At 46.0% G+C, this 25,829-nt stretch overlaps 1 protein-coding gene and 1 long non-coding RNA gene across 3 annotated transcripts in view; one reads left to right on the top strand and one right to left on the bottom strand.

Annotated features, from left to right (window-relative positions):
* LOC141085408 (uncharacterized) overlaps nucleotides 1-17,566 on the bottom strand; it is a 79,738-nt gene extending 62,172 nt beyond the window's left edge. Inside the window, exon 1 of the long non-coding RNA XR_012231289.1 lies at nucleotides 16,723-17,566. This is a non-coding gene — a long non-coding RNA (uncharacterized lncRNA). The remainder of the gene's footprint in view (nucleotides 1-16,722) is intronic.
* On the top strand, nucleotides 1,696-25,546 carry RABAC1 (Rab acceptor 1). Of its 2 annotated transcripts, none has more exons than XM_073570758.1 (6): nucleotides 1,696-1,818; nucleotides 6,587-6,689; nucleotides 8,189-8,398; nucleotides 8,655-8,752; nucleotides 13,001-13,102; nucleotides 25,060-25,546. In XM_073570758.1, the coding sequence occupies exons 2-6, from the start codon at nucleotides 6,622-6,624 to the stop codon at nucleotides 25,143-25,145; spliced, it is 564 nt and encodes a 187-aa protein (XP_073426859.1). In that variant the 5' UTR covers nucleotides 1,696-1,818; nucleotides 6,587-6,621; the 3' UTR covers nucleotides 25,146-25,546. The 2 variants fall into 2 exon arrangements, with proteins under 2 accessions (XP_073426859.1, XP_073426860.1); XM_073570759.1 differs by lacking the exon at nucleotides 1,696-1,818 and adding an exon at nucleotides 1,840-1,963.
* Nucleotides 25,547-25,829: the final 283 nt, after the last annotated feature.

The following is a 25,829-nucleotide window of genomic DNA, read 5'->3' as shown; positions in this document are numbered from 1 at the left end:
CTTGACACCGGCCCGATACCGAGTACCCCCGCTGCCCTGGGTGTGTGAGGGCGACCCAATAACACAAATCAGCAATACGGACAGGAGTGAGGGCCTGTTCCCATGAGCTACAGTCTGAAGAAAGGGCAAAAAAGCCTTCACTAGACCCCTGTACAGCTGTATAATGAGGCCCAGGCTTTATAGTGAAGGGACAGGAGTGAGGGCTTGTTCCCAGGAGCTACTGTCTGAGGAAAGGGCTAAAAAGCCTTCACTGGACCCCTGTACAGCTGTATAATGAGGCCCAGGCTTTATAGTGAAGGGACATGAGTGAGGGCCTGCGCCCAGGAGCTACAGTCTGAAGAAAGGGCTAAAAAGCCTTCACTAGACCCCTGTACAGCTGTATGAGGCCCAGGCTTTATAGTGAAGGGACATGAGTGAGGGCCGGTGCCCAGGAGCTACAGTCTGAAGAAAGGGCTAAAAAGCCTTCACTAGACCCCTGTACAGCTGTATGAGGCCCAGGCTTTATAGTGAAGGGACATGAGTGAGGGCCGGTGCCCAGGAGCTACAGTCTGAAGAAAGGGCTAAAAAGCCTTCACTAGACCCCTGTACAGCTGTATGAGGCCCAGGCTTTATAGTGAAGGGACAGGAGTGATAAAAGTGGGGAAAGCAGCACTTTTTGCAAGAAGAGCCGCTTTTTGAGCCAAAAATAGCCGCCTCTTTTTGATGAGCGGAGTCGAGTGAGCCAGATCACCAAAAAGAGCCGGACTGCCCATCACTAGCACTGAAAGGCTGCAGAAAGGCTCCTCCTATAGTGTTTGCAACCAATGTAGATGGATACGGATGGAAGCACACTAGATAGAATTTTTGAAAAATAAGCAGCTCAAAAAGAAAAATATGTATGAGGCAGTGACGCACGCTGGGCGGCCTACAACCAGACGTGGCTGCAGGACCCACTCCACAGCGTGAGCTGCACTCACACAGCCCTTGCAGACAGCTGTGAACACTGCTGCTAGGCAAAAGAAAGCTACAGCGGTGGATTATGTAGCCTGGGTAAAGCACAATATGATTGTGAAAATCGCTATCTCTAACACTCCCTCACAGTCTTGAAGAGCAGCCTGTCCCTAACAGCAGAGTGACCAGAAATGGCGGCTGCTGCGGTTTTTATAGTGCGTCATGACATCATTTCAGCAGCCAATCACAGCCATGCCATTAGTTAACATGCCTACATGCCTAACAGGATGTGCCCACACTTCTGAGGATTGTCATTGGCTGAATCAAATCAAATTGGCTCATAGCATTATGGGAACTTCCGATTCCGGTATTCGATATGCTAAAAGTATCGGAACTCAGTATCGGAATACCGATACAGTGAATATCGGCCGATACCCGATACTTGCGGTATCGGAATGCTCAACACTAGTGCCAACACTTTTACCCACGACTGTGTATGTAATATATATTTTTTTATGGTGGAAAAGGCCGATGGCTAAACTTTCAGACTTTTTTATAACTCTATTTTTAGTCCCCTTCATGGGTCTTGTGTGGTGGTATATAGCTTAAAGCACGGTCTCCGTATCACAGCCGCTCAGCGACGCAGTAATTGGCCAAAATACTTGGTCTTGCAGCGCTTTCATTGGTTGATGTGAAAACGGGGCGGTGCCTCACTTGCACATGGAAACCTGCTTTAGGACTACACTTCCCAGATGCCATTGCAGCGTGACGTCATCAGGTTTGCCTCCGTGGCATTAGTTGCTATGGCAGCAGTGCTCGGAGAACTAACTTGTCTTCTATTTTTTCCGGCCAGTGCCAGATCACTTCCGGTCTCGGGCAGGAGAGGAGGTAGGTGGTCGCGGAGCGCTGATTGCACCTGAACAGACCGTTGCTGTGTGACTATAGCTGGCTGGGACTTGTAGTGAGGCTTATGTGAGACGTGAACCAACCCTGATGTCTGTGTCCAGTCCTGACTATCCCCTCTGTTAGCTGGGTAGGTCAGCAGCTGATGCTTTGCTCTAATGTATCAGTGCAGGTTACTTGGAGTCTACAGAAAAAACAGAATGTTTCTCAGTGACAGCGAGCAGAGCTCTCGGGGGCTGGAGATATTAACTGGTTTCCTCTGCCGCCATTTTTTCCTGACTATTAGGGGGAAGAAGGGGTTAAAGTATTTTGGAAAGAGCGGTTTCTATGGGAAATTGGCAATCTGTCACCCCTGTAAATGCTGCTGGCTCCATTGTGATTTCCCCCCCAAACTCCTGCTTTGACGCTACAGATCTCCATCCCACCAGGGACTCTAGTGTATCGCGTCACACACTTTGTGATGTCACAGGGATGGGGCTAGCGCAGGGTTAAATCTCCAAGCTCGCTGCTTTGGGCCAGGTAGGACGGGTGATGACGTCACCGGTGACTGCCATGTAAGGCAGCGCCACGCCCTCCGGGGTCCGCGGGGATTCACCGCCGGACACTTAAACGTTCCCCTAATTCTTCATGCAGACGTTTCATTATGTCATCGCAGCTTAGTATTAGTCCTAAATAACTAGACACTGTTTTAGCTGCTTATATTCAGATTTTTCTTTTTCTTTACTCCTTTTTTAAGAATTTTAAGTTATTCATATTAACGAGGGAAACAAAATGTCACGAGTGAACGGGGCCACGACGTTGAGTGTTAGCGGTGCCGTAGACTGTGAACTTTTTTTTTTTTGTATATTTTAGAATTCTACATTTTGTACTCATATTTTATTTTATTTACATATATTTAAACGTTTACTGGGAAAAAAAATAATTAAAAAAGCAGTGCAAGGTTGACCTATAGGTATCTATATATGTTTAGTTTTACGCCCGATCATAACCTACTACTGGGGAATATGTATGTGTGTGTGTGGAATGATGCTCAAAAGCGAAGTGGAAAATCAAATTACAGATTGATCCAACTTCAGTGGAAATGTCTCAAGACAAGTAAATGATGCTCAGTATTGTGTGTGTGGCCTCCACGTGCCTGTATTGACCTCCTTACAACGCTTGTGCATGCTCCTGATGAGGCAGCAGATGTTCTCCTCAGGGATCTCCTCCCAGACCTGGACTAACGCATTCGCCAACTCCTGGACAGTCTGTGGTGCAATTTGACGTTGGTGGATGGAGCGAGACATGATGTCCCAGATGTGTTCAATAAGATTGAGGTCTGGGGAACGGGTGGGCCAGTCCATAGCTTCAATGCCTTCATCTTGCAGGAACTCCTGACACACTCCAGCCACATGAGGCCTAGCATTTTCATGCATCAGAAGGAACCCAGGGCCAACCGCACCTACATATGGTCTCACAATGGGTCTGAGGATCTCATCCCAGTACCTAATGGCAGTCAGGGTGCTGTGACTAGCACATGGAGGATTATGCTGCCCACCAAAGAAATGTATCCCCCCCCCCCCCACCACACCATTACTAACCCATTGCCAAACTGGTCATGCTGGAGGATGCTGCAGGAAGCAGAACGTTTTCCACGGCGTCTCCAGACTCTGTCACGTGCTCAGTGTGAACCAGCTCTTATGCGTGAAGACCACAAGCCGCCAATGTCGAATATGCCAATCTTGGTGTTCTCTGGCAAATGCCTATCACTTGCACGGTGTTCGGCTGTAAGCACAACACCCGCTTGTGGACGTCGGGCGCTGATTCAATACTCATGGATTCTATATATGACAGTTTAAGAAGAAACATGGATTCTAGTGGCCTGCTGGAGGTAATTTTGCAGGGCTCTGACAGTGCTCCTCCTGTTCTTCCTTACACAAAGGCTGAGGTAGCGGTTCTTCTGCTGGGTTGTTACCCTCCTACAGCTCCATCCATGTACTCATGGTGTACTGGCCGGTCTCCTGGTATCTGCTCCAAGTTCTGGACTCTGTGCTGACAGACACAGCTACTCTTCTTGCACAGCTGCCATTGATGTGTCATCCTGGATAAACTACACTACCTGAGCAACTTCTCTGGGTTGTAGACACTGCCTCATGCTGCTGTACAGTACCTCTAGGGGTGAGAGCAATGACAAAATGCAAAAGTGACCAAAACAGCCAAAAAGGATGAGAACAGAGAAATGGTCTGTGGTCACCCCTGCAGAACTACTCCTTTATAGGGGTTTTCTTGCTAACTGCCGATCATTTCTACCTGTTGTCTTTTCCATTTGCACAACAGCAGGAAAAATTGAGTCACAATCAGTATTGCTTCATAACTGGACAGGTTGAGTTCACTGAAGTGTAATTGACTTGGAGTTACATTGTGTTAACTGCTCCCTGTATTTTTTTTTTGAGCAGTGTGTGTGTATACGTGTGAGATACAGTGCCTACAAGTAGTATTCAACCCCCTGCAGATTTAGCAGGTTTACACATTCGGAATTAACTTGGCATTGTGACATTTGGACTGTAGATCAGCCTGGAAGTGTGAAATGCACTGCAGCAAAAAAGAATGTTATTTCTTTGTTTAATTTTTTTTTAAATTGTGAAAAGTTTATTCAGAGGGTCATTTATTATTCAACCCCTCAAACCACCAGAATTCTGTTTGGTTCCCCTAAAGTATTAAGAAGTATTTCAGGCACAAAGAACAATGAGCTTCACATGTTTGGATTAATTATCTCTTTTTCCAGCCTTTTCTGACTATTTAAGACCCTCCCCAAACTTGTGAACAGCACTCATACATGGTCAACATGGGAAAGACAAAGGAGCATTCCAAGGCCATCAGAGACAAGATCGTGGAGGGTCACAAGGCTGGCAAGGGGTACAAAACCCTTTCCAAGGAGTTGGGCCTACCTGTCTCCACTGTTGGGAGCATCATCCGGAAGTGGAAGGCTTATGGAACTACTGTTAGCCTTCCACGGCCTGGACAGCCTTTGAAAGTTTCCTCCCGTGCCGAGGCCAGGCTTGTCCGAAGAGTCAAGGCTAACCCAAGGACAACAAGGAAGGAGCTCCGGGAAGATCTCATGGCAGTGGGGACATTGGTTTCAGTCAATACCATAAGTAACGTACTCCACCGCAATGGTCTCCGTTTCAGACGAGCCCGTAATGTACCTTTACTTTCAAAGCGTCATGTCAAGGCTCGTCTACAGTTTGCTCATGATCACTTGGAGGACTCTGAGACAGACTGGTTCAAGGTTCTCTGGTCTAATGAGACCAAGATCGAGATCTTTGGTGCCAACCACACACGTGACGTTTGGAGACTGGATGGCACTGCATACGACCCCAAGAATACCATCCTTACAGTCAAGCATGGTGGTGGCAGCATCATGCTGTGGGGCTGTTTCTCAGCCAAGGGGCCTGGCCATCTGGTCCGCATCCATGGGAAGATGGATAGCACGGCCTACCTGGAGATTTTGGCCAAGAACCTCCGCTCCTCCATCAAGGATCTTAAGATGGGTCGTCATTTCATCTTCCAACAAGACAACGACCCAAAGCACACAGCCAAGAAAACCAAGGCTTGGTTCAAGAGGGAAAAAATCAAGGTGTTGCAGTGGCCTAGTCAGTCTCCTGACCTTAACCCAATTGAAAACTTGTGGAAGGAGCTCAAGATTAAAGTCCACATGAGACACCCAAAGAACCTAGATAACTTGGAGAAGATCTGCATGGAGGAGTGGGCCAAGATAACTCCAGAGACCTGTGCCGGCCTGATAAGGTCTTATAAAAGACGATTATTAGCTGTAATTGCAAACAAGGGTTATTCCACAAAATATTAAACCTAGGGGTTGAATAATAATTGACCCACACTTTTATGTTTAAAATTTATTAAAATTTAACTGTGCAACATAACTTTTTGGTTTGTAAGATTTATGCATCTGTTAATAAATCCTGCTCTTGTGTGAAGTTTGAAGGCTCTAACTTATTTGCATCTTATCAAACCTGCTAAATCTGCAGGGGGTTGAATACTACTTGTAGGCACTGTATATAATATTTTTTTTTTTTTTTTTTTTTTTTTAATTTGCTTCACCGGGTTAAAAAAAAAAAGAAATCATATATTTATGGCAAGTAACAGGTGTTTTTAGCCCTTTTTTATTTGAAGGAACGCTAGTGAGAGGGGAAACAGCCCCCAGTCAATGGCGTAGATGATCTGCTGAGATCCACCTGCTCTGCTGTACTACGTCATTACGAGTCTCATTAATACAGTGCCATTGTCGCTATAGGTCACTCATTATCTGCTACATAGACAGACAGCAAAACATTTTTTAGTCCACTTCTTTCTTCTCCGGGTGTCCACCTGGCCTGTCCTTCTGATTTGAGAAGATAGAGCTTTAAACCTGCACTATTTTAAATCTCTGCACATTTATGGCACATAATATTAAAAAATATTTGGCTGCTTTACTTTCTAAAATAGTGCAATGTCTACAGGTTGTGTAAGGTATTGCAACTCTTATTTTTCTGGCAGCTAATTTTCCTGAGCCACCCATTCAGCCAAACCAAAAATGCCTCTGTACAGAGTGATTTGCATCTTAACATCTATAACAATCGGCCCCTTAACCGTTCAGAGCTCATTGATTGCAGATTAAAGGAAGTTATCGGTATTTTTGGCACCGCACATAGAAGATCCTTTTAAGAAAGGCCAGCCTAAGTTCTGTTTTTCTCTCTTTCTCTAACTTTTATCACAGGCTTTTACTATTCTGACTGACAAGAGGCACTAACCATGGCAGGAAAGAGTGGGGATGTGATAAATGGAGGAGCAGAAGAGGGGCCCGCTGGTCTAATTAACAAGTAGGAACTATGATGAATGTCTTATTGGCGTGTACAGGAATACAACTACTATAATACTGCCCCCTATGTACAAGACTATAACTACTATGATACTGCCCTTATCTACAAGAATATAACTACTATAATACTGTCCCCAATGTACAAGAATAAAATTGCTATAATACTGTTTCCTATGTACAAGAATATAACTACTATAATACTGCCCCTACACACAAGAATATAACTACTATAATGCTGCTGCCCCTATGTACAAGAATATAACTACTATAATACTGCCCCTACACACAAGAATATAACTACTATAATACTTCTATGTACAAGACTATATCTACTATAATACTGCCCTTAGCTACAAGAATATAACTACTATAATACTGTCCCCAATGTACAAGAATATAATTGCTATAATACTGTTTCCTATGTACAAGAATATAACTACTATAATGCTGCCCCCCTATGTACAAGAACATAACTACTATAATGCTGCTGCCCCCCTATGTACAAGAACATAACTACTATAATGCTGCTGCCCCCCTATGTACAAGAATATAACTACTATAATGCTGCCCCCCCTATGTACAAGAATATAACTACTATAATGCTGCCCCCCTATGTACAAGAATATAACTACTATAATGCTGCTGCCCGCCCCCCCTATGTACAAGAATATAACTACTATAATGCTGCTGCCCCCCCTATGTACAAGAATATAACTACTATAATGCTGCTGCCCCCCCTATTTACAAGAATATAACTACTATAATACTGCCCCCTATGTACAAGAATATAACTACTATAATGCTGCCCCCCTATGTACAAGAATATAACTACTATAATACAGCCCCTATATATAAAGGTGGGGTGTTCTCCAAGACACACAGTTGTCTCACAGCAAGACACAGGATTGTGAGGAGTAAAGTAAAAATGTTCAATCTGTTGGAACATAAATGAACCAAAAAGTATATTTTATTATTTTATTACTATTTCTCAGTTTGATTACAAAATGAAACTCGGGGAGAAGAGAAAATTTAGTAAGAAATTATTGGGAATTTTCTTGTTTTTCCTTCCGCTCCTTTTATTGCAGTGACTCTCACGTTTTACATCTAAAATAGCTCATACAGTTAGTAAATGAGACCAGAATTATGGTGGATTTAGCAGAATCGTATATTTTGGGCAACGAGTAGTGATGAGTGAGCATGCTCGGATAAGGTGTTTTCCAAGCACTCTCGTGTCTAAATCGAGTATTTTCGGCGTGCTTGAAAAATTGCTTGCATCCCTGGGGCTGCATGTCTGATGGCTGTTTGACAGTCGCAACACATGACGGCCGCAGCGACTTGAGCATTTATTTTCCAGCACGCCGAAAGTACTCAATTAAGACACGTGCTCGGATAACACTTTTTTTCGGCGCACGCTCGCTCATCACTAGTAGCGAGAAGTTGAGGGCGGCTTTTCACTTTTTTTCCTTCACTCGTTGGTCTCCCACTTTTCTTGATCCACAGGATCTTTCCCAAGATGATAACTCAAGCGACAGCCAAAGACTGGTTCGACCGGCGTCGGTCCCACATTCGCCCATGGAACAACTTTGTCGATCAGAGACGATTCTCTCGGCCACAGAACTTTGGAGATCTTTGTAAGCGGGTGACACGAAACGTGGACCATTTCCAGAGCAACTACATCTTCGTCTTTCTGGGCCTTATTATGTACTGCATGTGAGTACCTGTGATATACTCCAGAGCTGTCTGGTCCGGTCACCACGTTTGCCGCCCACCTCCTTCCCGGTCACTATACGTCTTACCTTGTATTGTGAAGTGATTCCAGATCACTAGGGTATCTCATCACTTTATGATTAGTAGGAATCAACCTCTGGGCCTTCCTCCAATCCCAAGTGATCAAATAGTCTTCTCTACGCCAATATGGTATGAATGAAAACATGACTAATACCCCTATGTATAATCTTTGCCACAGTATCACCAGCCCTATGCTGCTCATCGCCATCGCCGTGTTCTTTGGTGCCTGTTACATCATTTACCTGAAGACCCTGCAGTCCAAGATGGTCCTGTTTGGTAAGTTGGGAGACGATATGACATTGCTGAATCTGTCTGTGCCGGACTGAGGCGTAGATTAGTATATAATTCTGGGAAAAACATCTCCTTGTGTCCGAAAGAAGAGGAACTCTGTATTCATGGGTCTGCGTAGACACAGTTCCACCCTGAGACAACGGTTTTGTTCTTGGTTTCAGTGATCAGACAGATGGCAGCGGGGTTTGTAAGTAATAATCCTGATTTTGCAAAGTTTCAGATTTAAAGTCTGTGGAAGCCTAAATAGTAAAGACTAATCGTGACTTCCAAACAGACACCAGGTGTGAACAGGTGCGTACTAACAAATAAAACTGCACTCTGTAGCGCTATTGCATGCAAATATGAAATATATGAAATTGGAAGTGCATTACTGCTATAGAAAATAGGAAAAAACGAAGACGCTTAGCTGTAATACTTAGTAGTCGTACATAAATTGGCCACATTAATGTACAGTACAGACCAAAAGTTTGGACACACATCATTCAAAGAGTTTTCTTTATTTTCATGGCTATGAAAATTGTAGATTCACTCTGAAGGCATCAAAACTATGAATTAAAACATGTGGAATTGTATAATTAACAAAGTGTGAAACAACTGAAAATGTCTTATATTCTAGGTTCTTCAAAGTAGCCACCTTTTGCTTTGATTACTGCTTTGCACACTCTTGGTATTCTCTTGATGAGCTTCAAGAGGTAGTCACCGGGAATGGTCTTCCAACAGTCTTGAAGGAGTTCCCAGAGATGCTTAGCACTTGTTGACCCTTTTGCCTTCGCTCTGCGGTCCAGCTCACCCCAAACCATCTCGATTGGGTTCAGGTCTGGTGACTGTGGAGGCCAGGTCATCTGGCATAGCACCCCATCACTCTCCTTCTCGGTCAAATAGCTCTTACACAGCCTGGAGGTGTATTTGGGGTCCTTGTCCTGTTGGAAAATAAATGATGGTCCAACTAAACGCAAACCGGATGGAATAGCATGATGCTGTGGTAGCCATGCTGGTTCAGTATGCCTTCAATTTTGAATAAATCCCCAACAGTGTCACCAGCAAAGCACCCCCACACCTCCACCATGCTTCACGGTGGGAACCAGGCATGTAGAGTCCATCCGTTCACCTTTTATGCGTCGCACAAAGACACGTTTGTTGGAACCAAAGATCTCAAATTTGGACTCATCAGACCAAAGCACAGATTTCCACTGGTCTAATGTCCATTCCTTGTGTTCTTTAGCCCAAACAAGTCTCTTCTGCTTGTTGCCTGTCCTTAGCAGTGGTTTCCTAGCAGCTGTTTTACCATGAAGGCCTGCTGCACAAAGTCTCCTCTTAACATTTGTTGTAAAGATGCGTCTGCTGCTAGAATTCTGTGTGGCATTGACCTGGTCTCTAATCTGAGCTGCTGTTAACCTGCGATTTCTGAGGCTGGTGACTCAGATGAACTTATCATCCGCAGCAGAGGTGACTCTTGGTCTTCCTTTCCTGGGGCGGTCCTCATGTGAGCCAGTTTCTTTGTAGCGCTTGATGGTTTTTGCCACTGCACTTGGGGACACTTTCAGTTTTCCCAATTTTTCGGACTGACTGACCTTAATTTCTTAAAGTAATGATGGCCACTCGTTTTTCTTTACTTGGCTACTTTTTTCTTGTCATAATACAAATTCTAACAGTCTATTCAGTAGGACTATCAGCTGTGTATCCACCAGACTTCTGCACAACACAACTGATGGTCCCAACCCCATCACACCTGTGAAGTGAAAACCACTTCCGGTGACTACCTCTTGAAGCTCATCAAGAGAATGCCAAGAGTGTGCAAAGCAGTAATCAAAGCAAAAGGTGGCTTCTTTGAAGAACCTAGAATATAAGACATATTTTCACTTTTTTGTTAATTATATAATTCCACATGTGTTAATTCATAGTTTTGATGCCTTCAGAGTGAATCCACAATTTTCATAGCCATGAAAATAAAGAAAACTCTTTGAATGAGAAGGTGTGTCCAAACTTTTGGTCTGTACTGTATGTCTAGCAGCCACGACAAGGCGATCCTCTTTGTTGGGAACCTAACCTAATATGATTCCTCTCCTGGGCTGATAGGTTCCCAGCAAAGAGGATCACCTTGTCATGGCTGCTGGACATACATGAATTAGGCCAATTAATGCGCTAAGTATCTTACTTTTTTCCTATTTTTTTAGAGCAGTAATGCAATTCTAATTTCATATATCTCATATTTGCATGCTATAGCATTACAAAGTGCAATTTTTTGTTAGTATGCACCTGTTCACACCTGGTCTCTGTTTGGAAGTGACTGTCAGTCTTTAAAATTTAGGTTTCCATAGACTTTTAATCTGAACCTTTGCAAAGTAGCAAATCAGGATTGCTATCAGTAATCCACTTCCAATTTCACATATTTCAGGCTTGCATGCTATAGCGTTGGAGTGCCGCTTTGTTAGTTATGGAAACCTAAATGCGAAATTAAGAAACTTTGTAAATAGTAATTGTAATATAATATCTTTTTGCTGCTGTAGAATCTGTGTGTCTTCTACACATAGCTGGCTGTACTGCTGACATAACACAGCTGTTTTGTCTGCCCGCTCTGCTCTCGCCATGTTCTCAGAGATGGATAGCGTCAGTGATGGGGAGTGTAGATTTTGGGAAGGTGGTAGTACATTACATAGATGAAGTAGAGGAATGGACTCATGGTAATTACTGGAAAGGATAGCACAAACCTTTCTGAATCAGTGTTTTATCAGAGCAAGGGAGGTGAGATCCGTGATGGGCTTTAGAGCGAGGAGTCAGTCCAGGGATGAAGCTGTGCTCATACATGAGCACTAGTGAAAACTGCAGCATCGGGACACGGAGACCTCACATCTAGTATGTAATATTGAAAGGGACACTTCAATCTTGACTGTAGGATTAGATTTGCCTGCCCTCCCCACTAGGCATTAAAGGGGTTGTCCAGTAAGGAAAAAGTTGCGTGTATATCATCTATTGGAACGCTTGACTGCTCTGAAATGTAACGTACTGCAGAATATATCCCTGCTATATAAACATTGTAACGTGCTGCAGAATATATCCCCGCTATATAAACATTGTAGCGTGCTGCAGAATATATCCCCGCTATATAAACATTGTAACGTGCTGCAGAATATATCCCCGCTATATAAACATTGTAACGTGCTGCAGAATATATCCCCGCTATATAAACATTGTAACGTGCTGCAGAATATATCCCCGCTATATAAACATTGTAACGTGCTGCAGAATATATCCCCGCTATATAAACATTGTAACGTGCTGCAGAATATACCCCTTCTATATAAACATTGTAACGTGCTGCAGAATATATCCCTGCTATATAAACATTGTAACGTGCTGCTCTATAAACATTGTAATGTGCTGCAGAATTTACCCCTTCTATATAAACATTGTAACGTGCTGCAGAATATATCCCTGCTATATAAACATTGTAACGTGCTGCAGAATATATCCCTGCTATATAAACATTGTAACGTGCTGCAGAATATATCCCCGCTATATAAACATTGTAACGTGCTGCAGAATATATCCCTGCTATATAAACATTGTAACGTGCTGCAGAATATATCCCTGCTATATAAACATTGTAACGTGCTGCAGAATATATCCCCGCTATATAAACATTGTAACGTGCTGCAGTATATATCCCCGCTATATAAACATTGTAACGTGCTGCAGAATATATCCCTGCTATATAAACATTGTAACGTGCTGCAGAATATATCCCTGCTATATAAACATTGTAACGTGCTGCAGAATATATCCCCGCTATATAAACATTGTAACGTGCTGCAGAATATATCCCTGCTATATAAACATTGTAACGTGCTGCAGAATTTACCCCTTCTATATAAACATTGTAACGTGCTGCAGAATATATCCCTGCTATATAAACATTGTAACGTGCTGCAGAATATATCCCTGCTAGATAAACATTGTAACGTTCTGCAGACTATATCCACGCTATATAAACATTGTAACGTGCTGCAGAATATATCCCTGCTATATAAACATTGTAACGTGCTGCAGAATTTACCCCTTCTATATAAACATTGTAATGTGCTGCAGAATATATCCCCGCTATGTAAAGATTGTAACGTGCTGCTGAATATATCCCTGCTTTGTAAAGGTTATAAGTTGTAGCTGATTGCGGTCTTCCTTGAGCGCATGTAACATGTCCCCCTGCTTATCTAACACAATACCTTCTTATTACAGGTCGAGAAGTCAGTACGGCTCATCAGTACGGCTTGGCTGGCGCCGTCTCCTTCCCGTTTTTCTGGCTAGCCGGTGCGGGAGCCGCAGTATTCTGGGTTCTAGGTAAGGCCTCTTTCACACATCCGGTTTTCAGCATCAGGCGCGATGCGGCGAAAAGTGTAAAAACCGGATCCGGCGCCGGTTGCCACCGGATCCGGTTTTTCCCCCATTCAGTTTCATTATTGCCGCATCGCGCCGGATACCTATGCGGCGTATCCGGTTTTTGCCTGATCCGGCAAAAACAGCCTGTCCGGCGTCTGGAAAAAACGTTCCATGTAACGTTTTTTTGCAGCGCCGGACCGGCTTTTTCCACAGCGCATGCCCGGACTCTGTGAATGTTAACCCCACAAGTGCCCGGCGAGAGAGAGATCTCTCTCTGTCACCCGGACACTTGTGAGAGATCTCTCTCGCCGGGCACTTGTGGGGTTAACACTCAGTGTCTGGGTGAGAGAGAGAGATCTCTCTGTGGGGTTAACCCCACAAGTGCCCAGCAAGAGAGAGAGATTCTCTTGCCTGGACACTAATGTTAACCCCCCATGTCTCTCTCTCCACCCCCCTCCCCTCTCCTCCCCTCTCCTCCCCTCCACTCCCCTCCCCTCTCCTATCCTCTCCTCCCCTCACCTCCCTTTCAGCAGCTGTCTCATTGGCTGCCTCTGTCCTGCGGCTCCTTTAATAATGTCCGAGCCGTATCATCTCGCCGCACACACATCCGGTGTCACGGCTGCAGGCCGGATCCGGCGGCCCGGCTTTTCGCCGCACGCCGCCGGACCCCACACACCGGATGTGTGAAAGTAGCCTAAGACGTGAGCACATATTGCTGCTGCGGGATGACCAACTCGTCCCCGGCAGTCACTGACTTGTGCAACATTTGCAAAACCAGCTAAATGTGCCCACCAAGAATTTATAATAAGCGAAGAGCGTGCCAATAAAATGGTAATCTTTGATAAAAAAAGCCGTACTCAAACACAAGAATAAATGACCAGGAAGGTTTATGCTAATGTGTGTTCATTCTGGACCATTTCCAACAACTACCTAAGGCTGTGTGCACACGCTGCGGATTTTGCTGCGGTTCTGCAGCGGTTTTGGCCGCTGCGGACCCGCAGCAGTTTTTGCTGCGGTGTACAGTACAATGATTCCCTATGGGAATCAAAAACCGCAGTGCAGACGGTGCGGAATTTTCCGCGCGGATTATCTGCGGTTTTCAATCCGCAGAAAGAATTGACATGTCAATTCTTTCTGCGGATTCCCCTGCGGTTTGCCCAATGCGGATTCCCCTGCGGTGTGCACCTAATCCGCAGCGTGTGCACACAGCCTAAAGTGCCCAAGACGACAACTGTGCAAGTAATAAATAGAGAGGTCGCACGTCATCGCTGCTGGGCCAGATGTGGACGCGTCTCGACAGACGTATAGCCGCAGCACAGGATATCCGTGACACGTCACGCGATGTCACTGGAGACATCGGCCAATGTTCGCTCCCTAAGTGGGGTGTGACGATGTGGCCGGGGGAGTAGACCTAGTATATGGCCAAAGCGTCAAACCCACTTGTCCAGGATGGTAAAAGCCCAGAGGGGTGTACTTGAATAGCTCACTGTCAAGGACCATTACATTCTCCCCAGGCAGCTATACAAGCTAGAAGGAGAGCGTGCACCATAAACAAGATGATTAAATGAGCATGGAAGAAGGGGATTCATTCCAAGGGTCACAGGTTTCACCCCACAGTGGCGGTGTGCCCCCACAAGACAATAAGAATGGAAGAATAAAACGATATCAAGGCAACGTGTATATATGGATGCCAAAAGGACATTATGGTCGAACCAATAAAGTGATGACAAAACACAATGGAGATGGGGAGAGGAAGAAAGGGGGAGAAAATAGAGACAAGAAGGAAGTGATATAACAAAAAACAGCTGAAGTTGAGCTGTTCATGGAGTCCCTGTGGGTTTGGGGTGTGCTACCGATGTATCCATTTGGTCTTCCTTACCAGCAAAAGTCTGTCAGTTACCCCCTCTTTTAGGTGGTCTAACCAAATCAATACCCATGAACTTCAAAAGTGAAGTGTCACCTCCTATTTACACCATTAATGTGTTTGCTGATTGAGGTATCCCGATGATAATTGATGTCCCACCCTTTTTCTAAACTCACACAGAGTTGCTTTGTAAATGATCCCCTTTGTCTTGCAATTGATGAAATCCTTAATGGTAAAACATTTCTGCGTGGTTTGGTCTCATGCGTCACAGGTTTACCGCAACATAGGGGAGCCAGAAGAATGTAGTGCCTGATTTCACATACTCCGGCCCTGATTAGGTGCACCTCACCGTCGTATTAAACTGTGCAGGTGTCTGCTAGCAGTGCAGGGGTTAATCTGTTCAGCTGAGAGCTTTCCAGCATAGATGGTCTTAGCTGTTCAGTCCTTGGCCTCTCCCCTCTTGGCACAGTTGCAGCTGCCGGCTCCATATACAGTGTGTCCGTAAAGTCATGGTGCACTTTTGACCGGTCACAGGAAAGTATACCACGATTCCCGGATCTGACGCCCTTAGACTTTTACTTTTGGGGTTATGTGAAGCAACATGTGTACATTGAACGTATCAACTACATTAATCCATTAATACAGAGAACCACAGACGTTATTCACTCTGGTACACCAGACGTCCTTACCCGTGTGTGGCAAGAACGTCACTATCGTTTGGATGTGTGTAGGGCAACAAATGGAGCCCACGTCGAACTGCACTGAATAGGTATGAAACTGGGAGAGTTTTTCTTTTATTTGGAGCAGATAGAAATGTGAAATCTGCTATCGTCTTTTGTTGCTTTTTAGTGTGACTGGTCAAAAGTGCACCATGACTTTACGGACCCACTGTATATGGAGTCAGCGGCTGTAATTGTGCCCGCCACCAAAGAGAAATGAATATTCACTGTGCTGGCAGTGAATATTCATTTCTCTTATAGCGTACTCAGTGACACCCACAGCCGCCGGCTTCCAGAAGACATCCTATTCACCTTATTGCGCGCCCTCGCTGCATCTCGTTGGTTCCGGTGCCAGCAGCATTTCCGGCCCAGTGATCACGTGGTCCCGCTCATTAAGGTAATGAATATGCACTCCTCTCCACTCCCTTAGGCTTGGAATAAATATTCATTACCTTAATGAGCAGGGCCACGCGATCGCTCAGCAGGAAGAGCTGATGGCGCTGGAACGAGATGCAGCAAGAGCACGCAGACAATGTAAGGCTGGTTTCACATTAGCGGTTTTTAGCGCATTGTGTGCATGCATGCGTCATGCGCCCCTGTGTTTAATGTGGCGGGCGCATGGTCTAGCGTTTGCACGCGTTCGTATGCGTTTTCGTACGCATGCTTTTTTTTTGTAGTGTGCGCTTAGGCGCGCCCAACGCAACCTGCTGCATTTTTGGGTCCGTCCAACTGTGTCAAAAAAACCGCATGCACACGGAATGCGACAAAATAGCGCATTGCAATCTATGGGAGCGCAGGACATGCGCACGCCTGCTTTTAAAATCGCATGCATTTTAAGAGTTAACATGGCTAGAAACTGGTTAAAACGTATGCGCCTAAAAACGCATGCAAGGGGGCGTGGCCTGGACCTCATGTAGGGAGGACGTGGAGTGAGAGAGCTCCTGCCCGGATCCGACAATAAATCCTGATTACCGGCACTGCTGACGAGTCCCACTGACCTGGAGGGCTGCAATATCTCCCTGGGCGTTTAGACAGCGGAGGATCCTTGGGCCATGTCGAACCGCAGCAGTAAAAAAGATAAGGAGACGCCGGGGCGCGCCTCTGCTACATCCAGGATGGCACCAGCAAACAACAAGTCGGCTGGTAGTGGAGCGATGGGAGCTGCTGGCAGGCTGGAACGATATGCAAGGGTGCCTCCTGCTGCTGCTCGATCGCCCAGTGCACAGACTGAGGCAGACGCTGGATGATCATCTCTCCAGGGAGGGAACAGTGAGTAAACTGGGCCCCCCTTCAGCCCAACATGTGCAGACACAGGGGCCTGTGCTGGAGGAGGAAGGAGTGGGGGATGGGGAGCAGCCGGAGTCTGTGACTGCTGAGCCCACACTGGGAGAAATCCTCGCAGCAATTAACTCCTGCAATACCACACTGGCCACTCTAAGTAATCAAATGGAGATTGTCACCAAGGACATGGCCTGTATTAAACAGGAGCTGCGAGGGGTGACTGCCAGGGTGGGGGAACTGGAGGAGCGTGTTGGTGCGACGGAGGATAAATTGCCACCAATAACACGGGAGCTGGGAAAAGCCACGCAAAATATTACAATACTGCTGAACAAGGTGGATGATTTAGAGAACCGCTCCCGTAGAAGTAATCTGCGACTGGTGGGGGTTCCGGAGAGGACGGAGGGGACTGACTCACTTGGCTTTTTTGAAAAATGGCTAATGGACACCTTTGGTAAAGATGTTTTGTCCCCATTCTTTACTATTGAGAGAGCACACAGGGTCCCTACGCGTGCCCCCCCGCCTGGAGCACCCCCGCGTCCCATCTTGCTTAAGCTCCTACACTTTAAAGATAGAGATGCTATCCTGCGCAGATCCAGAGACATTAAGGAACTTGCTATTAATGGGAGGAAAGTCTCCATTTTCCCTGATTTTTCCCTGGAGGTGCAGCGTAAAAGGGCGCAATTTATTGAGATTAAAAAACGCCTACGTGACTTACAGGTGACATATTCCATGATGTACCCTGCTAGACTGCGGATTGATGTGAATGGAGAAACGCACTTTTTTGATACGGCGGGAATGGCGCTGTCCTGGCTGGATATTAATGAGCGGTCCATGAGGAGGAAGAATACTTGAAGTTCTCCCTTTTTTTTCGCCACCAGGTGTTACTCCTTTTTGTCTAGGACGCTATGCTGGTATAATTACTACTGTTCATTCCATTTCGGATTCAGGGCGGGAGCTGACCGGATTGCTGTGGACACTCGTTACAGTGACAAGCTGTGGACCCTTCTCCCTGCATGGACTCTGGGCGAGTTTTCTAGCCCTGATTCTCTCTATTTGAGAGAAATGTGCAAGTTACACTTGTGTTTGGGGGTAGGGGCGCTGTGCACTGGTGTGCAGTGCTCCCTCTCCCTCCTTTGTTTTTTTCGTTTGTTGTTGTATTCCCTAATTGTTCTGTGGGATGTGATGTGCGTCAGCCGTGTCGCCCAATTCATTGTACTGAGGGATGGTGGAGATTGCCTCTCTCCCTCGGGAGTGGAGTATGTTCCGATTTCTCATTTTTTAGTCTGCTCTTATGGCGATATCACTTAATATTGTAGCGTGGAATGTTAGGGGGCTCGGGGATGCAAATAAGAGATGTGCTATATTTACTAATATGCAGAAATTTCTCCCGGCTATCCTGTGTATGTCTGAGACCCACATGGTGAAAGATAATATTCATTGGCTAAGAAAGGGATGGGTTTCACATGAATATCATTCCACGTACTCGACCCATGCGCGGGGTGTCAGTGTGCTGGTGCACAGGTCCATCCCCTTCTCATGTACTAAATCAGTGGTTGACCCTGGGGGCAGATTTGTATGTTTGCTTTGCACGTTATACGGTATACAATTTATTTTGGTTGCCATGTACATCCCCCCCGCCCTATTCAGTCGAACCAGTAAAAAGAATCTTGTCTATTTTGGGTTCCTTTCCCCCTGCGCCCACTCTTCTAATAGGAGATTTTAATACATATTTGCATCCCTATTTGGATAAGTTGCATTCGGGAAACATATCAGAGGATGCAGCCTCAACCTCATTTGCTAGAACGTTAGTGGAGCTGGGTATGGTAGATCTTTGGCGTGTCCAAAACCCCACAGCCAGACAGTTTTCCTGCTACTCTAGCTCCCACCACGCTATGTCACGGATAGACCTGGCCATTGGGAATACACTCATGACCCCATATGTACGAGGGGTGGCCTACCTGCCTAGAAGTGTATCTGATCACTCGCCGCTACATGTCACACTTTCATGGGGACACCCCCTCACCCTATCTAGACCTATCTGGAAGCTTAATCCCTTCTGGATCCAGCTTATAGGGGGATCTTTGCATGATGCCATTCTAGAATATTTTCAACTTAATGAGTACTCTGCATCATCACACATAGTCTGGGATTCCATGAAAGCCTATGTCAGGGGCTTATATATTAGAGAAATATGCACACGGAAAAGCCAAAATAGACGCTACACCCAGAGTCTGATCCAGGAGGTGTCTGTTGCGGAGGCTGCGGTGATACTCAACCCGACAGAGGAAACTAAAAAAGCTTTGGAGAAGGCACAGGGGTCGCTCAGGGAAAACCTCATGTCGGCGGCAGCAAATAAACGTTATTTCCTCAAACAAAAATATTTTATAGAGGGGGAGGGAGTAGGACATTTATTGGCCACGGTCATTAGAGCACAGGACGGATCTTCATATATCAATAGGCTAAAAACGGACTCGGGTGGTCCTGTGACAGACAGTGCGGACATAGTGAGTGAGATAAGGAGGTATTATATGCGACTATACACATCAGATTGCAGTCTCACGGAGACTGAGATTGAGCAGTACCTGGATGCTCTCTCTCTCCCTGCATTGGCTGATAGCGATAGGGATTCATTGGATCGGGACATCCTGTTGGAGGAGTTGGAGGAGGCGCTTGGTCAGATGCAAAATGAAAAGGCTCCAGGAATGGATGGCCTGCCTGGCGAGTTTTACAAAACCTATGCACCCTTACTGCTACCTAAGCTACTTAAGGTATTTGAAGAGGCTGAAAGGCAGAGGGTCCTCCCGCCATCTATGAGGGAAGCTTTGATAGTTTTAATATTAAAGCCCGGAAAGGATCCAGAGGTTCCGGATTCATATCGCCCGATTTCCCTATTATCAACAGATGTTAAATTATTGGCCAAGGTACTCGCCAATAGGATGTCCCGAGTTATCTCATCTGTTATACAGAAGGATCAGATGGGATTTATCCCAGGCAGAGCCACATCTATGAACCTTAGGAAACTATACTTGGGGATTCAACATAGTTCTGGGGAGTTGGGGGGAAGAGCAATTTTGTCCTTAGACGCCGCTAAGGCGTTCGATAGTTTGGAGTGGGGTTTTTTGTGGGCGGTACTTCGGAAAATGGGCTTTGGACACAGATTTATAAATTGGGTGAGGCTGTTGTATGGCTCGCCGGTGGCGAAGGTTGGGGCTAATGGCAGGGTCTCTGAGTCTTTTCCTCTTGGGAGAGGTACTAGACAGGGGTGCCCGCTCTCGCCCTTGCTATTTGCTACTGCGGTGGAGCCATTGGCAGCTGCAATTCGGAAGTCCAGAGAAATAATGGGATTCAGGTGTGGAACTGTGGAGTTGAGGATATCATTGTACGCGGATGATTTACTTCTATATTTAGATAAGGTACATTCCTCGATTTTGCCGGCAATGGAGGTCATTCGAGAATTTGGGCTGAGGTCTGGTCTTCGGATTAATTGGTCCAAATCAGCTTTAATGCCGATAGACCCTCTCCCGGCGGATTTCTCAGATTTGCAGATACCGGTCCCTGTAGTTCGGAGGTTTAAGTATCTGGGTATAATTGTTAGTCCTGCCCCGAAGGATTTTCGGGCTCTGAATCTGGAGCCCCTGTTGCAGCGATTTAGAGCAAAAGTACATACTTGGTGTCGCCTGCCGTTGTCGAATATTGGTAGATCTAACTTAATCAAAATGGTAATGATGCCACAATTATTATATTTGATACATAATTCTCCGGTGTGGATCTGTAGGGACTTTTTTGCAAAAATAAATACATTATTCCGGGAATTAATTTGGAAGAAAAAACAGGCTAGGATTCGCTTGGAGATACTGCAGCGAGGGAAGGAGGAGGGAGGATTGGCGGTGCCAAACCCATTCATATACTTTATAGCCTCCCAGATGCAACATCTTAAGGGTTGGGGTAGAGACGGGGCGTGTGACAATGGTGGTGATATTGTGAGGGAAGGATCGGTATGGAAATATCCAGGGTGCCGGTTGGAGGTGGGAAGACGGCAGATAAATGGGGCACGATACCCCACGTTGGCTATGATTTTCAAGGTGTGGGATAGGGGTAAGTCTCTTTTGAAGATAAATGGGCCTACGGAATTGTGGCCATTGTGGCGAAATCCGGATTTGCAAGAGATCAAAAAGCTGGTGGGGTTCGGAAGATGGGAAGATAAAGGGATTTATCTGGTGTCACAAATTTTGCAAAATAATACTCTTAAGAGTTTTGAACAATTGAGAACAGAATTTCACCTCCCGCACGTCTTCTTTTATCAGTACTTACAGCTAAGACATGCATTGGAAAAACAGAGAAGGACAAATCCGGTGATAGTGACACATAATCAAACACTACATATGCTACTTACATCTGAGTCTTCTAGGGGACTTATCTCTGAATTATATAAAAGATTATTACCTGCCCATCTGGAGACATATCCACTGACTGCTGCTAAGAATAAGTGGGAACGGGACGTTGGCCCCCTGACGGAGGACCAGTGGTCCGATATTCTAGAACAGGTCCCTAAAATGGCGGTTTCTGAGTGCCAGCGGCTTTCGCAAATATATCTCATTCACAGGGTATATAAAACACCCAGCTTATTATTTAAAATGGGACTTAGGCCCAATACACAATGTGTTAGGTGTGGGCAGGATGATGCCCACTTGATGCATGTTATGTGGGAGTGCGGGCACATTGGGGATTTCTGGAGGCAGACCCTGGGACTCATAGCCCAAGTATACCATATCACAATACGACCGTCACCTCGTCTATGTTTGTTGAATTTGTGGGAGGAGGGGGTTGACCCGGACTCTGCAGTGGCCCTGGGAATAGCACGCATCCTGTATCAGGCAAGAAAGATACTTGCATATCATTGGTTGGATCCTATGCCACCAACATTGTCAGAGCTTAAAAATAAACTAAATAATGTCATCAGATTGGAAAGGGGGGCTTATTTAAAAAGAAATGCATTAAGAAAGTTTTACAAAATTTGGCAGCCATGGATGGAGTCACCGGGTCTCCCCTCGGGCGCACTGGTACGGGATGCGATGTTGGACCAGTTGCTGTTGTGCTTGCGATGAGGGGATGCTTGGGGGGTGAAAATAAAGTCTAGTGCCCTTTGTGGCGAAGTAGATTTTGAGTGGCACGGTGGGAGGGAGCTGGGGTGGATTGGACCTGATATCCGTGGGGGGCGGGGGGGCGCGAAATATGATGCGGAGTGGCGCGGCTGGCGGGGATGGTTTTCCCGCTGAAATGAGGCACTGATGTATAATTTTGATTTTTGTTTATTTGTGGAGCCATGTTGTTTATAGGCTCAATTTTATGCAAATATCTGTGTTTTGAGATTTCTTCTTTTTATTTATTCTTACACAGGAAGAGTTTTACCCTTTAAATAATATTTGCTCTCAATGTAAATTTTACTTGCTATATAAGATGTCATATTCTTTCTGTATTGATTCCTGAATGTTTAATAAAAAAGATCTGATTCAAAAAAAAACGCATGCAAAACGCATGATGCGTTCTTTGCATGCGTTTCCATTGCGCACGAAGTGCAGCGCTAAAAAACGCTAATGTGAAAGTAGCCTGAGTAGGATTTAAAAAAAATAAATAAAATAGAAACGTGCATTCAAGGATAGGAACCGGGGAACCATGCATACAAGGATAGGGGATAAGGAGCCATGCATACAAGGACAGCGATGGGGGGGGAGCCATGCATACAAGGACAGCGATGGGGGGGGGGGAGCCATGCATACAAGGACAGCGATGGGGGGGGGGAGCCATGCATACAAGGACAGCGATGGGGGGGGGGGGGAGCCATGCATACAAGGACAGCGATGGGGGGGGGGGGGAGCCATGCATACAAGGACAGCGATGGGGGGGGGGGAGCCATGCATACAAGGACAGCGATGGGGGGGGGGGGAGCCATGCATACAAGGACAGCGATGGGGGGGGAGCCATGCATACAAGGACAGCGATGGGGGGGGGAGCCATGCATACAAGGACAGCGATGGGGGGGGGAGCCATGCATACAAGGACAGCGATGGGGGGGGGAGCCATGCATACAAGGACAGCGATGGGGGGGGGGAGCCATGCATACAAGGACAGCGATGGGGGGGGGAGCCATGCATACATGGACAGCGATGGGGGGGGGGAGCCATGCATACAAGGACAGCGATGGGGGGGGGAGCCATGCATACAAGGACAGCGATGGGGGGGGGAGCCATGCATACAAGGACAGCGATGGGGGGGGGAGCCATGCATACAAGGACAGCGATGGGGGGGGGAGCCATGCATACAAGGACAGCGATGGGGGGGGGGAGCCATGCATACAAGGACAGCGATGGGGGGGGGGAGCCATGCATACAAGGACAGCGATGGGGGGGGAGCCATGCATACAAGGACAGCGATGGGGGGGGAGCCATGCATACAAGGACAGCGATGGGGGGGGAGCCATGCATACAAGGACAGCGATGGGGGGAGCCATGCATACTGGGATAGGGGATAAGGAACCATGTATACCAGGACAGCAGTGGGGGAGTCATGCATACAAGGGCAGCAATAGGGGACCCTCCATACAAGGACAGGGACCGTGGAGCCATGCATACTGGGACAGGGATGAGGGGACAATGCACATACCCGGCTTATACTCGAGTCAATAAGCTTATCCAGTTTTTCGCAGCAAAATTAAGTGCCTTGGCTTATACTCGAGTATATACGGTAGGCTATCAGGGATGCCAGTATTATTTTTCTTTCTGCCTGGTTCTGGAGTAGTTGGTTCTTTGAGGAGGCTTTTGGAGTGTTTATCTAAAGACTGTTGCTTAGTGTTTTGTCTGTGTGCATTTCTATTTGGTTGTTTCTTCCTTTTACTTCACGGCGTTCCACTCTGTTTTCTGTGAGTGTGTATTAGTGTGATTGGTATTTTCCTTTATCCCTGTACATATTCCCTTGTTAGTCTGGTTTGTGTATTTTCATACACTACTACACCCCAGTTCCCTGGTTGGGTAGGGAACAGATTAGGTTTGCGATCAGGAGCTCAGCAAGGTATGTGGCCCCGGCATCTTCACCATCAGAAGTAATCTGGGAAGCAGGTCTAGCTAGGGAGCCCTCAACCCCGGGATATCCGACAAGAGTCGTGACACCATGAATGTTTAACCAGTCTATGTTTAACCATGTACGGACATGTGACACGTATAACAGCCCTTTGGTCTAGTTGGAAGCCATGTATCTCTCTAGAGGAGGAGGTTGCTATGAACCTCTCTATTCCCAATGGATCTATCTTTCCGATATGTGATAGAGGGAGCAGGGCCCACAAATTGGCGGATATCAGTATCCATATGAAGTATGTCCCAATGTTTGGCCAGAATCTTTTGACCTATGACGCTCCATTAGCTAAAGAAGCAATGAATTTTTTGTTGTCCTTCGCATCTGACTGTGCTCTCGGGAGTTAACCGTTCCTCCCTATTTTGTTTGAGAAGATTTGTAGGCTTGTCGTAGTATACTGTCAGGGTAAACGCGATCTCTGACACAGTTGATGGGATTGTTCAATAAATTCCTTCCTCTGCAGAAAATCTGCTCTTTAAAGTACATGCAAACTTTACAAGGTTTCAGATTTTTCCGCGTTACTTCACCCATAGAAAGTAATGAGTGCAAAGAAATGCAGCAAACAGTTTTATTCACAAAAAACGCAGCAAAACCTAACTTTATTAACCTTATACTGTAGACAAATCAGACATAATCCGCAAATAAAGCATCAACAAAGCTGCCTGTGAACCTAGCCTTAGACCTGTCACAGAATGCTGGGAGTTGTAGTCTTGCCGCACCTAGAGAGCTGCAGGTTGGAGGGCACTGCCCTTGGGATAGAGTTTGGGGAAGCGTCAATTCTACCCTTACTGTCTGTACAGAATACCATGCTCTTCTACTTAGTCTAGAAATCAGTCTTAGTCAGCTCTGCTATATCCCTCCATATTACACAGTGCTGCTTTTATCTCCTTTGTGTCTGCAGAACTCTCATCATTTCATTTCTTCCCCAGGTGCCACCCTCGTAGTCATTGGCTCCCATGCCTCGTTCCATGAGATTGAAGGGGACTTTGAGGAGCTGCAGATGGAGCCGGTGTAGCGCTTCTTTGCCCTGTGGTGCCATCACATGGAAGCACTGATGAAACCTGTTGGACTGTACCCTTTGTCATGTTAATCCTTAATCTGTGAGCACTTTTGCAGCAACCTTTGCACAATGTCCTACAGGTCGGTGACTGCCAGCAACCCATTTTCTACAAGATCTGCCAATGTAATTAAGGGTCCTACATACTGGTGGGTGGGGTGGGCAGATTAGACCAGGTAAGACTAATAAAGCTGGGATAAGAAGCAGCGGCTGAGTGTCTTTATTGATCGGTAGCTTTGGAGAGCTGGGGCTGCTGGTTCCAGTAAGCTGGTGTGTTCTTGTGTCTGTATTTGTGGTCTTCTGCCTCTTCTCTCTTTTTGTGATTTGTAACCGTATGCTGTAATAAACTTATAATAAACTCCTCGCTTCTGTCCATTACTGCACATTTCCCATCACCGTGAAGCCACTTTCCATGTTTGCAACGTCTCCCATCATTGAAAATGTCAGCAAATGGAAGAACACATCCTTCAGCCTCCTAAAGCGCAATACATTGCACCTGCACTGGTAATAGGACATCTGAGACCTGGACCAATGCATTGTATCTGCATGTACTTTCAGGACAAGAGCGCCAGCGAGATTGAGGACATGGTTTAACCCCTTCACCCCAAGGGTGGTTTGCATGTTCATGACCGAGCCAATTTT

Source organism: Dendrobates tinctorius, unplaced genomic scaffold (genome assembly GCF_039654945.1).
Source record: "Dendrobates tinctorius isolate UK_male_01 unplaced genomic scaffold, ASM3965494v1 ptg000028l, whole genome shotgun sequence".
NCBI lineage: Eukaryota > Metazoa > Chordata > Amphibia > Anura > Dendrobatidae > Dendrobates > Dendrobates tinctorius.
This window is presented reverse-complemented; position numbering and strand designations above follow the sequence as displayed.